This window comes from Mandrillus leucophaeus, unplaced genomic scaffold, assembly GCF_000951045.1.
Source record: "Mandrillus leucophaeus isolate KB7577 unplaced genomic scaffold, Mleu.le_1.0 Scaffold366, whole genome shotgun sequence".
In the NCBI taxonomy this organism is placed as follows: Eukaryota; Metazoa; Chordata; class Mammalia; order Primates; family Cercopithecidae; genus Mandrillus; species Mandrillus leucophaeus.
The window spans coordinates 957,504-971,040 of record NW_012103876.1 but is presented as its reverse complement, the minus strand read 5'-3'; the positions used below and the strand labels follow the sequence as shown (position 1 = coordinate 971,040).

The window sequence follows — 13,537 nt, the reverse complement described above, 5'->3', positions numbered from 1 at the left end:
TCTCACTCTGTCGCCCAGGATGGAGTGCAGTGGTGCGATCTCGGCTCACTGCAAGCTCCGCCTCGCGGGTTCCTCCCCTGGCCTGCCTTGGCCACAGTAGGCCAGGCGTGAGCCACCGCGCCTGGCCTACTGTTAACTTTTTTATTGTACTCTCCTCCACTACAATAAAAAATACTAGAGCTTCCCTGTCTTGTTCACTACTATATTTCCATGCTCAAAATATCATCTAGCTCATAGTAAATTCTCCGTATTTGAACAAATAAGGTTGAAATAAGCTAGTAATATTAAAAACTTCATTCATTAAACAAATATTTTGTATGTACCTAGGAGGGTCCAGGTTCTATTTCAAAGTGCTGGAGATTCAGGTACAATGAAAAGAGACAAAAGGCTGGGCGCAGTGACATGTGCCTGTAATCCCAGCACTTCGGAAGGCTGAGGTGGGACGATTACGAGGTCAGGAGTTCGAGATCAGCCTAGCTAACATAGTGAAACCCTGTCTTTACCAAAAATACAAAAATTAGCTGGATGCAGTGGCATGTGCCTGTAATCCCAGCTACTCGGGAGGCTGAAGCAGGAGAATTGCTTGAACCCGGGAGGCGGAAGTTGCAGTGAGCCGAGATCACATCACTGCACTCCAACGTGGCGACAGAGCAAAACTCCGTCTCAAAAAAAAAAAGAAAAGAAAATAGACAAAAATCCCTGCCTTCCTGGGGCTTGCTTTCTAGTAGGTAGACAGACAATAAACAAGATAAAAAGTAAAATATATATGAAATAAAGCAGGAAAGGAGGACATGAAGTATGTGTGGAAAAGTAACATTTTAGATGAGATAGCCAGAGAAGGTATTTTAGATACAGTAGCCAGAGAAGGAAGTGGGAGACTGAGCCATGAAGATATATGGGAGAAATGCACCCCAGGAGGCCTGTGTAACCGGGACAGGAATTAAGGAGTTGGAGACTGAGTGACACATCAGGATCAGGGAGGTTAAGTGAAGTCAGATTGTACAGGGCCTTGTTGGTCAAAGTAAGGACTTTGGCTTTTACTAACAGTGAGATGGGAAGCTGTTGGAGGATTTGAGAACCTAAGTGTCATGATCTGACTTGTCATAAGAGGATCCCTGGGACTGCTGTGCTGTGAATACCAATGAGGTGGCTACTACAATAACCTAGGCAAGAGATGATGGCTCCCAAAGACACGGGAAGGAGCAGCTCTGGGGTTGGAAGATAAAATTTGGGGTCTGACAGCTACATTGGAGAAGCCTATTAGCCATTCGAGTGAACTGGGGAAGAGGCAACTGGATGTGTACAGGTCCGGAGTCTCAGGGAAAATCAGAGCTGGGAGCCGGCACTTGGAACTCAACAAGTAGTATCTATTATTAGTAATACGGAACCTCAGCTGTACTACTACTTACTAGCAGCGAACTGTTGAGTTAACCATTTCTAGGTTCTGGGCCTCAGTTTCCCTGTAAATGAAATGGCGAAAACACTCCCACATAACGGAACCTTGAGAACGAAATGAAAAGTATCAAGGGCTGACCGTGAGGAAGGTGAGAGTCCTGAGCCAAAACCGCACTAGCCCCTCCGGGAGGGGGTGTCACTGCTGCGGAATCAGCGACAGGTTTCCGAATCCACACCACACGCTCTGGGGTACCAGAGGTAGCAAAGCAAAATAAGCGCCAGGTACCGCACGGCAGCGCCCAAACCTCGCGAGATTTGTTGGCCAGACCAAGTACCACTCCCCCAATCTCGCGATACTTAGGCGCCTGAGCGGCTCTCCACCGGCGAGGGTTTGCGGGGAAGATGGCGTATCCCGCGCCGGCCACAGTGGAGGCCACAGACGGCGGAGGGGCCGGGCGTTACAACAGCTCGGAGGAGCTAGAGGGCCAGGAGCCGGATGGGGTGCGCTTTGACCGCGAGAGGGCGCGCCGGCTGTGGGAAGCTGTGTCCGGTGCCCAGCCGGTGGGTAGGGAGGAAGGTGAGTCGGGGGCTTTGGAGGCAGGAAGCCCCTCACCCGCCTGCGCGGCTCGCGGGGAGCTGCGGAAGCGCCTGCGGTCACACCCCCTGGCCCGCCTCCTTGCGTGCTGCGCTCCGGGACCCCCAGACTTGTGCTCCCCATTCAGGCGCGGGCACCCCAAGAATCGGGCCCCCAGCGCGCTAAGGGTGATCACGGCCGCTCACGCTCAGGCCCAGAGCTTTTCCCCTCCTCCTCCATCAGTCACCACAGCGCAGTTTTTCCCAAATTCGAAGATTGTCATCCCTATGCTTGTCGGAGACCCACAGTCTTTGCCATCCCCGTAATTCAGGCCGAGTGCCCCTCACCACTCCTTGACTCCTCATCGTCCCAATCTCCAGATTTCCTCGTAGAGCCTCTTGCCTCCCTTCTGTCAGGCCCCACACTTCCGAGGGCTCTGGAAGGCCTTCTCCTTACCCCCGGGTTCCTCCTGGTCTTGGTGACTGAGCCGTGGCTTACCCGTTTTTAGCTCGCTGGCTTCTACTTGCTGGGTTCCTTATTCTAAGGTGGGGACAAGGAGCCTGAGAAACTGGTCTGGGTTCGCTTTGACTCCAGCTTCTTTGTGTTGTACACTTGACCCAAAGTTGCTGAGAACGGTATAAGCAAAGCCACGTCAGGGGTCACTTCTGGGCCGAAGTGTGCCAGCTTGCTGCGCACTTGACCTGAGACTGGGTAAGATGGGATGAAAGAAAGAGAAGGATGGGAAAGAGCTGTTCTGACCTTCTTGTGTGATTCCCTTCACCGTCCTTTACAGAGCCAGCTGCTTAATGCTAACCCAAGTGTACAAGAGTTCTTTCTGGGCTTCTCTGCTAACCCTGTCAGGTATCTGGAGGGAAATCAGATTTCTCCAGTGATTTGTTTGCTTGCTGAGCAGACTTGTCATGGAAAGTTTAATATGCTATTTGTCAACTGACTGCCCTGGATAAAATTGAAATTTGGACCATATCTAAGGAAGATATGTTTAAATTAGGGGTGATACACAGACCTATACCCTGGTATATAATTCTCCAATTTAAAAACAAGTCTAGCCTGTCTCCTAAGTTTATATATATATATTAAAAAGAAAGGCAGGGCCCCAGAAATGGTATGTGTGTGTATGTGTATATGTATGTGTATATTTACATATATGTGTATATATAAATATATACACACATACCATTTCTGGGGCCCTCTCTCCTTTTTCTTTTTTTTTTTTTTTTTTGAGAGAGTCTCCCTCTGTCACCCAGGTTGGAGTGCAGTGGCACAATCCCACCACAACCTCTGCCTCCCAGGTTCAAGCAGTTCTATGCTGCCCCAGCCCCCGGAGTAGCTGGGATTACAGGCGACCACCATCATGCTCAGCTGATTTTTGTATTTTTAGTAGAGATGGGGTTTGACCATGTTGGCCAGGCTGTTCTCGAACTCCTGACCTCAAGTGATCTGCCCTCCTTGACCTCCCAAAGTGCTGGGATCACAGGCATGAGCCACCACACCCAGCTCTCCTACTTTCAAACTTGTTTGGTAGTTTCCTTGTCCTACCCCAATTTTCCTTTCATTAATTTGACAAACATTCACAGATGTCTGCTCTCGACCCAGAATTGGTTGGGCTTCAGAGCTGGAGTATCAGAGAAAGATACTGCCCTTTCCCTGGAAAGGCTCGCAGTCTAGTCCAGGAAGCAGACACTAAAACAGTTCCAGTGTAATGTAAAGGATGCAGTGCTGAGGAATGTTTTAAGACTTGGAGGTGCACAAAAGGTGACCTTTGCCCTGGATCTTGAAGCAGAAAACCACTGTGCTCTAAAAAGTGAACTGTCTGCTATGTGTATGTGAGTGTACAGTGGCACTGCTACGACCCATTTCATTTCCCTGTTCTCCTCACTTCTCGCACATTTATATGAAATCTAAGTAGACACCTGCAACATTAAGTTCTACTCACTCTTTTTCTTCTCTTAGCACCTTCATTGAGTTACAGTTTATATACCATACAAGTCGCCCATTGTAAGCATATCGCCAATGATTATTAGCCAATGTACAGTTGTATAGCCATTACCACAGTCCAGTTTTAGAACATTTCCATCACCCCAATTAGTTCCTTTGAGCTTACTTATATTAAATCCCCACTCCCACCTCCTGCCCTAGGCAACCAGTGATCTGTTTTCTGTCTTGGGTAGTCTTTTGAGTTTGGCTTCTCTCGGCATGTGTTTGAAGTTCAGCCAAGTCATGGTGTGTATTAGTACTTCATTTTTATTGCTAAATAGAATTCCATTGAATGAATATAACACATTCTATTAATCTGTTCATTATTTCTAGACATTTGGATTGTTTCTAGTTTGGAGTTTTTGTGAATAGTGCTGCTGCGAACATTCATGCCCAAGTTTTTGTGTGAACATACGTTTCATTTCTTGAGTATATCCCTAAGAATGGAATTGCTGGGTCATATCGTAACTCTAACATTTTGAGGAACTGCCAAACTTTTCCAAAATGGCTTCACCTTTTATATTTCTGCCTTCAATGTATGAGGGTTTTGCTTTTTCTATAACCTTGACAACACTTGTCTTTTTTGATTATAGGCATTCTAGTGGGCATGTAGTGATATCTCATTGTGGTTTCCTAAAGACTGATAATACTGAGCACCTTTTCATGGGCTAACTACCCATTTGTAGATCTTTGGTGAAATATCTATTGACATCATTTGCCTATTTTGTAATTGGGCTGTTTGTCTTCTACTGAGTTGTAAGAGTTGTCTGTGTGTTCTGGGTACAAGTCTTTTATTATAGATATGGTTTCCAAAGATTCCCCCCTGACTGACTTGTGTTTTCATTTTCTAAACAGTGCCTTTTGAAGCACAAAAGTTTTAAGTTTTGATGAAATTAAATTTATCAGTTTTTTATCCTATGTATTGTGCTTGTAGTGTCATATCTAATAACTCTTTATCTTAACCCAAGATTTGAGAAATTTTCTCTTGTAGATCTTCTTAATATTTTTTTATTTTTTTTTTTGAGACGCAGTCTCACCGTTACCCAGGCTGGAGTGCAGACGGAATCCCACTCTGTCGCCCATGCTAGAGTGTGGTGGCATGATCTCAGCTCACTGCAGCCTCCCTGTCCCAGATTCAAGTGATTCTCGAGCCTCAGCCTCCTAAGTAGCTGTGATTACAGGAGGGAGCTTCCATACCCAGCTAATTTTTTTGTATTTTCAGTAGAGACAGAGTTTCACCGTGTTGGCCAGGCTGGTTTTGAACTCCTGACCTCAGGTGATCCACCAACCTCGGCCTCCCAAAGTGTTGGGATTCCAGGTGTGAGCCACCACACCTAGTTGGTAATATTTCTTTTTACAGTATTCTATAGAAGTGTTGATCTACAAGAAAGAGGCTAACACACAAAATATGATTTAAAGAGTTTACTTGATTTTTAAAGGCAAAAAATGTGGACAGGGAGTGGGACTCATACAAAGTCGTTTATCAAGAATTCTTATTGATTTACAGAAATAACATTGGTTAGTGATTGGCTGTACATTGTTAAGCTATAGGATGTAGGATATAGCGTCAGGTAGGGCATTATTAGATTAATCCTTACCCACTTGTCACAATAGCAAGCAGTTTTGATAGATGAGTCATAGCTCAAAAAGGGGGAGTAGGAAGTGATTACGATCTCATTTTAATATCTCATTGGGCCCTGATCATTTAAAAGAACTTGGATTCTTTTTTTTTTTTTGAGACGGAGTCTTGCTCTGTCGCCCAGGCTGGAGTGCGGTGGCGCCATCTCAGTTCGTGCAAGCTCCGCCTCCCGGGTTCATGCCATTCTCCTGCCTCAGCCTCCCAATTAGCTGGGACTACAGGCGCCTGCCACCACGCCTGTTAGCCAGGATGGTCTCGATCTCCTGACCTTGTGATCCACCCGCCTCGGCCTCCCAGAGTGCTGGGATTACAGGCGTGAGCCACCGCGCTGGGCAGAACTTGGAGATAAAAGTTTTTTTTTTTTTTTTTTTTTTTTTGAGACAGTCTCACTTTGCCGCCCAGACTGGAGTGTAGTAGTGCGATCTTGGCCCACTGTAACCTTTGCCTCCCAGGTTCAAGCGATTCTCGTGCCTCAGCCTCCAGGTAGCTGCGATTACAGGCGCCCGCCAGCACGCCCAGCTAATTTTTGTATTTTTAGTAGAGATGGAGTTTTGCCATGTTGGTCAGGCTGGTCTCAAACTCCTGACCTCAGGTGATCTGCTTCGGCCTTCCAAAGTGCTGGGATTATAGGGGTGAGCCACTACGCCCAGCCGATAAAAGTTATTTTCTGACCTGCCTGGGCAACATGGAGAAAACCTGTAAATTTTTGTAAACTGTGTATTTTTGTAAAAATACAAAAATTAGCTAGGTGTGGTGACTCACTTGTAATCCCAGCTACTCAGGTGGCTGAGGCACAAGAATCACTTGAACCCAGGAGGCTAAGGTTGCAGCGAGCCAAGGTCGTGCCCCTGCACTCCAGCCTGGGCAGCACAATTGAGACTCTGTCTCAAAAAAAAAAAAAAAAAGTTATCACCAGTGAAGCTACCTGGGCCTAAGCTTTTCTTCCTTTCCTTTTTTTTTTTTTTTTTTTGATTCTCTATTTATTTAGAGACAGGGTCTCTGTTGCCCAGGCTATGCCCAGGCTAGAGTGCAGTGGCACAATCATAGCTCACTGCAGGCTCAAACTCCCTCAAACTCAAAGCTAGGACTGCAAGGGCATACCACCATGACCAGCTAATTTTTGTGTTTTTTTCATAGAGGGTCTTGCTCTGTTGCCCAGGCTTGTCTGAAACTCCTGGCCTCAAGTGATCCTCCTGCCTTAGCCTCCCAAAGGGTTGGGATTATAGACATGGGCCATGGCAATCAGCTGGCTTGGGCTTTTCTTTGTGGAAAGATATTTAATTATTAATTCAGTTTCTTTACTTGTTTTAAGTGTACACAGAATTTTGTGTTTCTCCTTGTGTCGTTTTTTTTTTTTTCTTTTGAGACAGGGTCTTGCCAGGCTGGAGTGCAGTAACAATCACTGCAGCCTTTGCCTCCCAGGTTCAAGCAATTCTCCTGCCTCAGCCTCCTGAGTAGCTGGGATTTTTAATAAACTTTCACTCCTGGTCTAAGGAGTGCATGTGCCCCCTGGCTAATTTTTTTGTATTTTCAGTAGAGACAGGGTTTCGCTCTGTTGGCCAGGGTGGTCTTGAACTCCTCAACTCTAAAGTGATCTGTCCGCCTCTGCTTCCCAAAGTACTGGGATTACAGGCGTGAGGCCCCTGATTATTTTCTTGGTTAGTCTAGCTAAGAATTTGTCATTTTCTTGATCTTTTCTAGTTTCTAAGGTGAGATCTTATGTTGCTGATTTGAGACCATTCTTTTCTGATGTAGATGTTTAAAATTATAAGTTTCTCTCTTAAGCACTTGTGACGTTATAAGATATATTATTTATATATATATATAAATATTTATATATATATATATATGTTTCCCTCCATAGTTCCTGGCTCACAGCTTCTATAACCCTTATAATTTCTTCAGTGACTAAAGCAGTAAGAGTATCTTCTTTTAAAATATTTGGCCTTTTGTCCTTGGTTCCTGAAACACCTCTGGAACTGCTCCAGAGCAAGAAAGGTGAAAAGCAGACTTTTGTTATTTATAACAAGCCCCTTTCTTTTTTTTTTTTTTTTTTTTTGAGACGGAGTCTCTGTTGCCCAGGCTGGAGTGCAGTGACACGATCTCTCGGCTCACTGCAAGCTCCACCCCCCGGGTTCATGCCATTCTCCTGCCTCAGCCTCCCGCGTAGCTGGGACTACAGGCGCCCGCCACCACGCCTGGCTAATTTTTTGTATTTTTAGTAGAGACAGGGTTTCACCGTGTTAGCCAGGATGCTCCTGACCTCGTGATCCGCCCACCTCGGCCTCCCAAAGTGCTGGGATTACAGGCGTGAGCCACTGCGCCCGGCCATATAACAAACCCCTTTCAGCCACACCTTGGTACATGTTAATAGGGTGATTTTTGGGAAGTCCCTAGTTTACCACATTCTGGTTGGCTGGTTGCCATGGGAACCAACCGTGTGCTCAGAGGGTTGGAAGTTACAGCCCCCCATCTCTAGGGGATAGAAAGAAGCTGAAGGTCGAGTTGATCACCGATAGCCAATGATTTAATCAACCATGGCTACATAATGAAGCCTTCATAAAAACCCAAAGGACTGAGTTTAGGGGCTTCCAGGAAGGTGAATAAGAACACATTCATGTGCTGGAAGTGTGGCACACCCCAATTCCATTGGGATGGAAGCTCCTACACATTAGACCCTTCCAGACCTGTGTATCTCTTTATTTGTATCCTTTAGCATATCTTTTAGGTTGTTCTGACACAGTGGCTCCTGCCTGTAATTCCAAAACTTTGAGAGGCCAAGGCAGGAGTGTTAGTGGCCCTGAATCTCAGTCTCTGCCTCCTCAGAAGAAAGAATTGGACTAAAGGAGCATAAGGCAAAGTGAGAGACCAAGGCAACTCTTAGAGCAGGAGTGAAAGTTTATTAAAAAGTTTTAGGGCTGCAATGAAAAGAAGTAAAGTATACTTGGAAGAGGGCCAAGAGGGCAACTTGAGAGAGACAAGTATGCAGTTTGACCTTTGACTTGGGATCTTACACATTGGCGTGCTTGCTGGGTCTTGCATTCTGTATTGTAAAAGTGAAGTAGGATAAACTGAGTTTTTTTCCCTCCCGAGCACTGCTTTAGTTGCAACTCAAATTTTGAATGTTTTATTTTCATTTAAATCAGTTCAAAATAATTTCTAATTTCCCTTGTAATTTCTCCTTTGATACATGTTATTCAGTTTCCAAATATTTGAGGATTTCCCGGATTTCTTCCTATTGTTGATTTCTGATTAAATTCCAGATGAGTTCAGTCCTTTTAAATGTAGTGAAACTGGGCTGGGGGCGGTGGCTCACGCCTGTAATCCCAGCACTGGGAGGCCGAGGCAGGTGGATCATTTGAGGTCAGGAGTTCAAGACCAACCTGGCCAATATGGTGAAACCCCATCTCTACTAAAATACAAAAATTAGCCAGGCATGGTGATGCCTGTAATCCCAGCTACTCGGGAGGCTGAGGCAGGAGAACTGCTTGAACCCACGAGGCAGAGGTTGCAGTGAGCCAAGATCGTGCCACTGCATTCCAGCCTGGATGACACAGCAAGACTCCCTCTCAAATAAATGAATGAATGAATGAATGAGTGAAGTGAAACTGGCATATGTTCTACCCTGGAGAATGTTCAGTGTGTATTAGAAAACAATTTATATTCTACAGTTGGTGGAGTATTCTATGTGCCAGTGGGATCAAATTGATTATAACATTATTCTAAACCCTTACTGATTTTCTAACAAGTTCTATGAGTTATTGAAAGTAAGATATTTGTTAATAGAAAAACCAAATGGCGCTCAAATGACACTGTAAAACATTCTAAAGAGGTTTATTGTGAGCTAATATGAGTGACCATGGGTGGGAAAAAACACAAACCCAAGAAGCCTTGAGTAAGTGGTCCTGAGGCAGTTAGGTCACATCTCTGTTCTATACATTTTAGGGAAGTAGAAGTTGCAGACAAAGTCATAAATCAATACATGGCGATTATACATTGATTTGGCCCAAAAAGGCAGGATATCTTGAAGCAAGGGGCTGACAGGTCATAGGTGGCTTCAGAGATTCTTTAATTTGCGATTAAAGGAGTAAAGCTTTGTCTAAAATTTTGGAGTCAGCACAAAGGAGTGTTTTGTTTTGGGTTTTTTGGTTTTTGGGTTTGCTTTTTTTTTTTTTTTGACTCAAGTTTCGCTCTTGTTGCCCAGGCTGGAGTGCAATGGCACAGTCTCGGCTCACTATAGCCTCTGCTTCCCGGGTTCAACCAATTCTTCTGCCTCAGCCTTCCGAGTATCTGGGATTACAGGCACCTGCCACCACACCCGCTAATTTTTTGTATTTTTAGTAGAGATGGGATTTCACCATCTTGGCCAGGCTGGTCCCGAACTCCTGACCTCAGGTGATCTGCCTGCCTAGGCCTCCCAAAGTTCTGGGATTACAGGCGTGAGCCACAGTGCCTGGCCATGATGTTTTAATTTAATATAAGGAAGTCTGTTAACCAGTATACCAGGTCAGAGTGACCCGTAGGGGTATGTGACTTAACCTTTGTTTAGCATGGCCTTTGGTCCTGTTTGTAATTTGGTATCTTATTACCACAGAGTCCATTTTGTTAGTCTTATGATCTCTATTTTAGCATTAATGCTGGTCAGTTGCGTCTAAACCCCAAAAGGAGCCTGGGCAACACAGTAAGATCCCATGTCAACGTAAAATTTAAAAATTAGCCAGGCATGGTGGCACACACTTGTAGTTTTAGCTATTCAAGAGGCTGAGGCAAGAGGATGGCTTGAGCCCACAAGTTTGAGGCCATAGTGAGCTAGGATCGTGACATTGTATTCCAGCCTAGGCAACAGAGCAGGACCCTGTATCTTAAAAAAAAAAAATTGGTCGGGCATGGTGGGTCACACCGGTAATCCCAGCACTTTTGGAAGGCCAAGGTGGGTGGATCACAAGGTCAGGAGTTTGACACCAGCCTGACCAATATGGTGAAACTTCATCTGTACTAAAAATACAAAAATTAGCCAGGCATGGTAGCACATGCCTGTAGTCCCAGCTACTCGGGAGGCTGAGGAAAGAAGAATCACTTGAACCCAGGAGGTGGAGGTTGCAGTGAGCCGAGATCGTGCCACTGTACTCCAGCCTGGGCAACAGAGCAAGATTCCGTCTCAAAAAAAAAAAAAAAAAACTCCAAAAGGAAGTTTAATAATGAGACAATATGTCTAACCTCTTGTCCTGTCATGCCAGGAGCACAATTTTTCAGGTTTCTCTGCAGTCGCCTTGGCCAAGAGGGATTCTTTTCAGTTGGTTGGGGAGCTTAGGATTTTTCCAGTTTACATATTGAAATTTCCAATTATTATTACTAGTTTGTCTATTTTTTAAATTATCAATTTTTTTCCTTTTTTGTGTTTTCTTGATGTATCAACCCTTTATCATTATGTCATGTTCTTTTTTGCCTCTAATATTTTTTATACTAAAGTCAATTTGTCAGTGATAGAGCCATTCTAGCTCTTCTGTGGTTACTTTTGCATAGTGTATTTTTTTCTATTCTTTTATCTCAACCTCTTTGTATCTCTTCTAGATAACATATAGTGGGAGCTTGCTTTTTTATCCAGTCTTATAGTCTCTGCCCTTTGAGTGTACTGTTTAGACTATTCCTATTTTATTTACTGATATGAAAATTACATTTTCCATTGTGCTGTTGATTTCCTTTCTGTTTTATCCTTCTGTTCCTCCTTTATTAACTTCCTTTATGTTAAGTATTTTTAGTGTACTATTTTAATTCCTCTTGGTTTTTTTTAAGTTTCCTGGTGGTGTTCTAGGGATTACAGTATGCATCTTAACTCATCACAGTCTACTTTAAATTAATACTAACTTAATTCTGGTAAAATACAAAAATATTTCTCTACTACAGCTCTATTCCCCCTTCTTTGTCCTATTTTTGTCATATATATTATATGTATATGTGTTATAAACCTAATGATTCAGTGTCATAATTATTGCTTTATATAGTATTATGTTCTCTAGAGAAGTTAAGAGAATAAATGAGAAAAAGTATAGAATATTTTATATCAACCCACATATTTACCATTTCTGGTGTTCTTTATTTCCTCCTCTGGACTCAAGTTACCATCTGGTGTCACTTCCTTTCAGCCTGAAGGGCTTCCTTTAGTATTTCTTACAAAGCAGACCAGTTAGCAATGAATTCTTTAATCTTTTTCTGAAAATGTCTATGTGTTGTCCTCATTCTTGAATGACAGTTGTGTTGTATTTTATTTTATTTATTTTTGAGACAGAGTCTTGCTGTGACCCAGGCTGGAGTGCATGGCATGATCTCTACTCACTGCAAGCTCCACCTCCCAAGTTCATGCCTTTCTCCTGCCTCAGCCTCCCAAGTAGCTGGGACTACAGGCGCCCGCCACCATGCCCGGCTAATTTTTTGTACTTTTAGTAGAGACAGGGTTTCACTTTATTAGCCAGGATGGTCTCGATCTCCTGACCTCATGATCCGCCCGCCTCGGCCTCCCAAAGTGCTGGTATTACAGGTGTGAGCCACCACACCTGGCTATTTTATTTTTAAATAACAGCTTTATTGACATAAATTTCACATTCCATAAAATTCACCTGTTTGAAATGTACAATTCTGTGGTTTTTAGTGTATTTACAGAGTTCTGCAACCTTCACCTCTGTCTAATTTTAGAACATTTTCATCACCCCAATAAAGAAACCCTGTACCTAGGAGCAGTCATCCCTGGCAACAACTATTTTGGACACTTCATGTAAATAGAATTGTATAAATATGTGGCCTTTTTGTGACTGGCTTCTTTCACTTAGTGTAAATTTTTTGTTTTTGTTTTTGTTTTTTTTTTTGAGATGGCATTTTGCTCTTGTTGCCCAGGCTGGAGTGCAGTGGCATGATCTGGGCTCACTGCACCCTCCGCCTGTGGGGTTCAAGCGATTCTCTTTTTTTTGTTTTGTTTTGAGACAGAGTCTCGCTCTGTCTCCCAGGCTGGAGTGCAGTGGCGCGATCTCGGCTCACTGCAAGCCCCGCCTCCTGGGTTCACACCATTCTCCTGCCCTAGCCTCCCGAGTAGCTGGGATTAGAGGCATGTGCCACCACACCCAGCTAATTTTGTATTTTTGGTACAGATGGGGTTTCTCCATGTTGGCAAGGCTGGTCTCCAAACTCCCGACCTCAGGTGATCTGCTGTCTTGGTATCCAAAGTGCTAGGATTACGGGCATGAGCCACTGTGCCCAGCCACTTAGTGTAATGTTTGCAGGATCATTTGGCTGGATATAGAGTTCTTAGCTGACATTTTTATTCTTTTTCACCACTTTGAATATGTCATTCCACTACCTTCTGGCCTTAATTGTTTTCAAATAAGAAATTGTCATTAATTGAATTATTTCACTGTACATGATGAGTCATTTTTCTCTGTTTCTCACTGCTTTCAAGATTTTCTGTCTTTGCCTTTCAACAGTTTGGGATGTGTCTAGGTGTAGCTTTCTTCATATTTTTCCTACTTTGGGTTCCTTGAGATTTTGGAATGTGTAGATTAATGTTTTTCATCAAGTATGGGAGGTTTTCAGACATTTTCTTCAAATATTTTTTCTACTCTTTGTCTCTCTTCTCTCTTCTTCTGAGGTTCTCCTTACACATGTTAGTATGCTTGAAGTGTTCCCATAATCTCTGAAGCTTTGTTCTTTATTCTTCAATGTTACTTCTCTTTCTTCTTCAGATCAGCTATTTCTATGGCTGTATCTTCAAGTTCACTGATTCTTCTGCCATTTTGAACTTGCTGTGGAACTCCTTCAGCAAATTTATTTTATTTATTTTAACTTGAACTCCAGAATTTCCATTTGTTTGTTTTATTAGTAGCAGATCATCAGTACCCTTACATTTGCTTTCTTCATGCCCTTTTCTTTTTTCTTTTCTTTTCTTT

The 13,537-nt window shown here is 43.7% G+C and overlaps 2 protein-coding genes across 5 annotated transcripts in view; one reads left to right on the top strand and one right to left on the bottom strand.

Annotated features, from left to right (window-relative positions):
- Positions 1-1,709, bottom strand: part of UIMC1 (ubiquitin interaction motif containing 1) — a 112,695-nt gene extending 110,986 nt beyond the window's left edge. The window contains exon 1 of the mRNA XM_011989980.1: positions 1,535-1,709. The gene's annotated coding sequence lies outside the window, so the exon portion shown is untranslated. The remainder of the gene's footprint in view (positions 1-1,534) is intronic.
- Positions 1,710-1,739: 30 nt separating this feature from the next.
- Positions 1,740-13,537, top strand: part of ZNF346 (zinc finger protein 346) — a 71,206-nt gene continuing 59,408 nt past the window's right edge. For 2 of the 4 annotated variants that reach the window (XM_011989982.1, XM_011989981.1), the window contains exon 1: positions 1,740-1,972. In XM_011989982.1, the coding sequence (XP_011845372.1) occupies positions 1,798-1,972 (175 nt within the window). In that variant the 5' untranslated portion in view covers positions 1,740-1,797. Of the gene's footprint in view, positions 1,973-2,221; positions 2,292-13,537 lie in introns of all 4 variants that reach the window. The other 2 variants (XM_011989983.1, XM_011989984.1) reach the window with 2 other exon arrangements.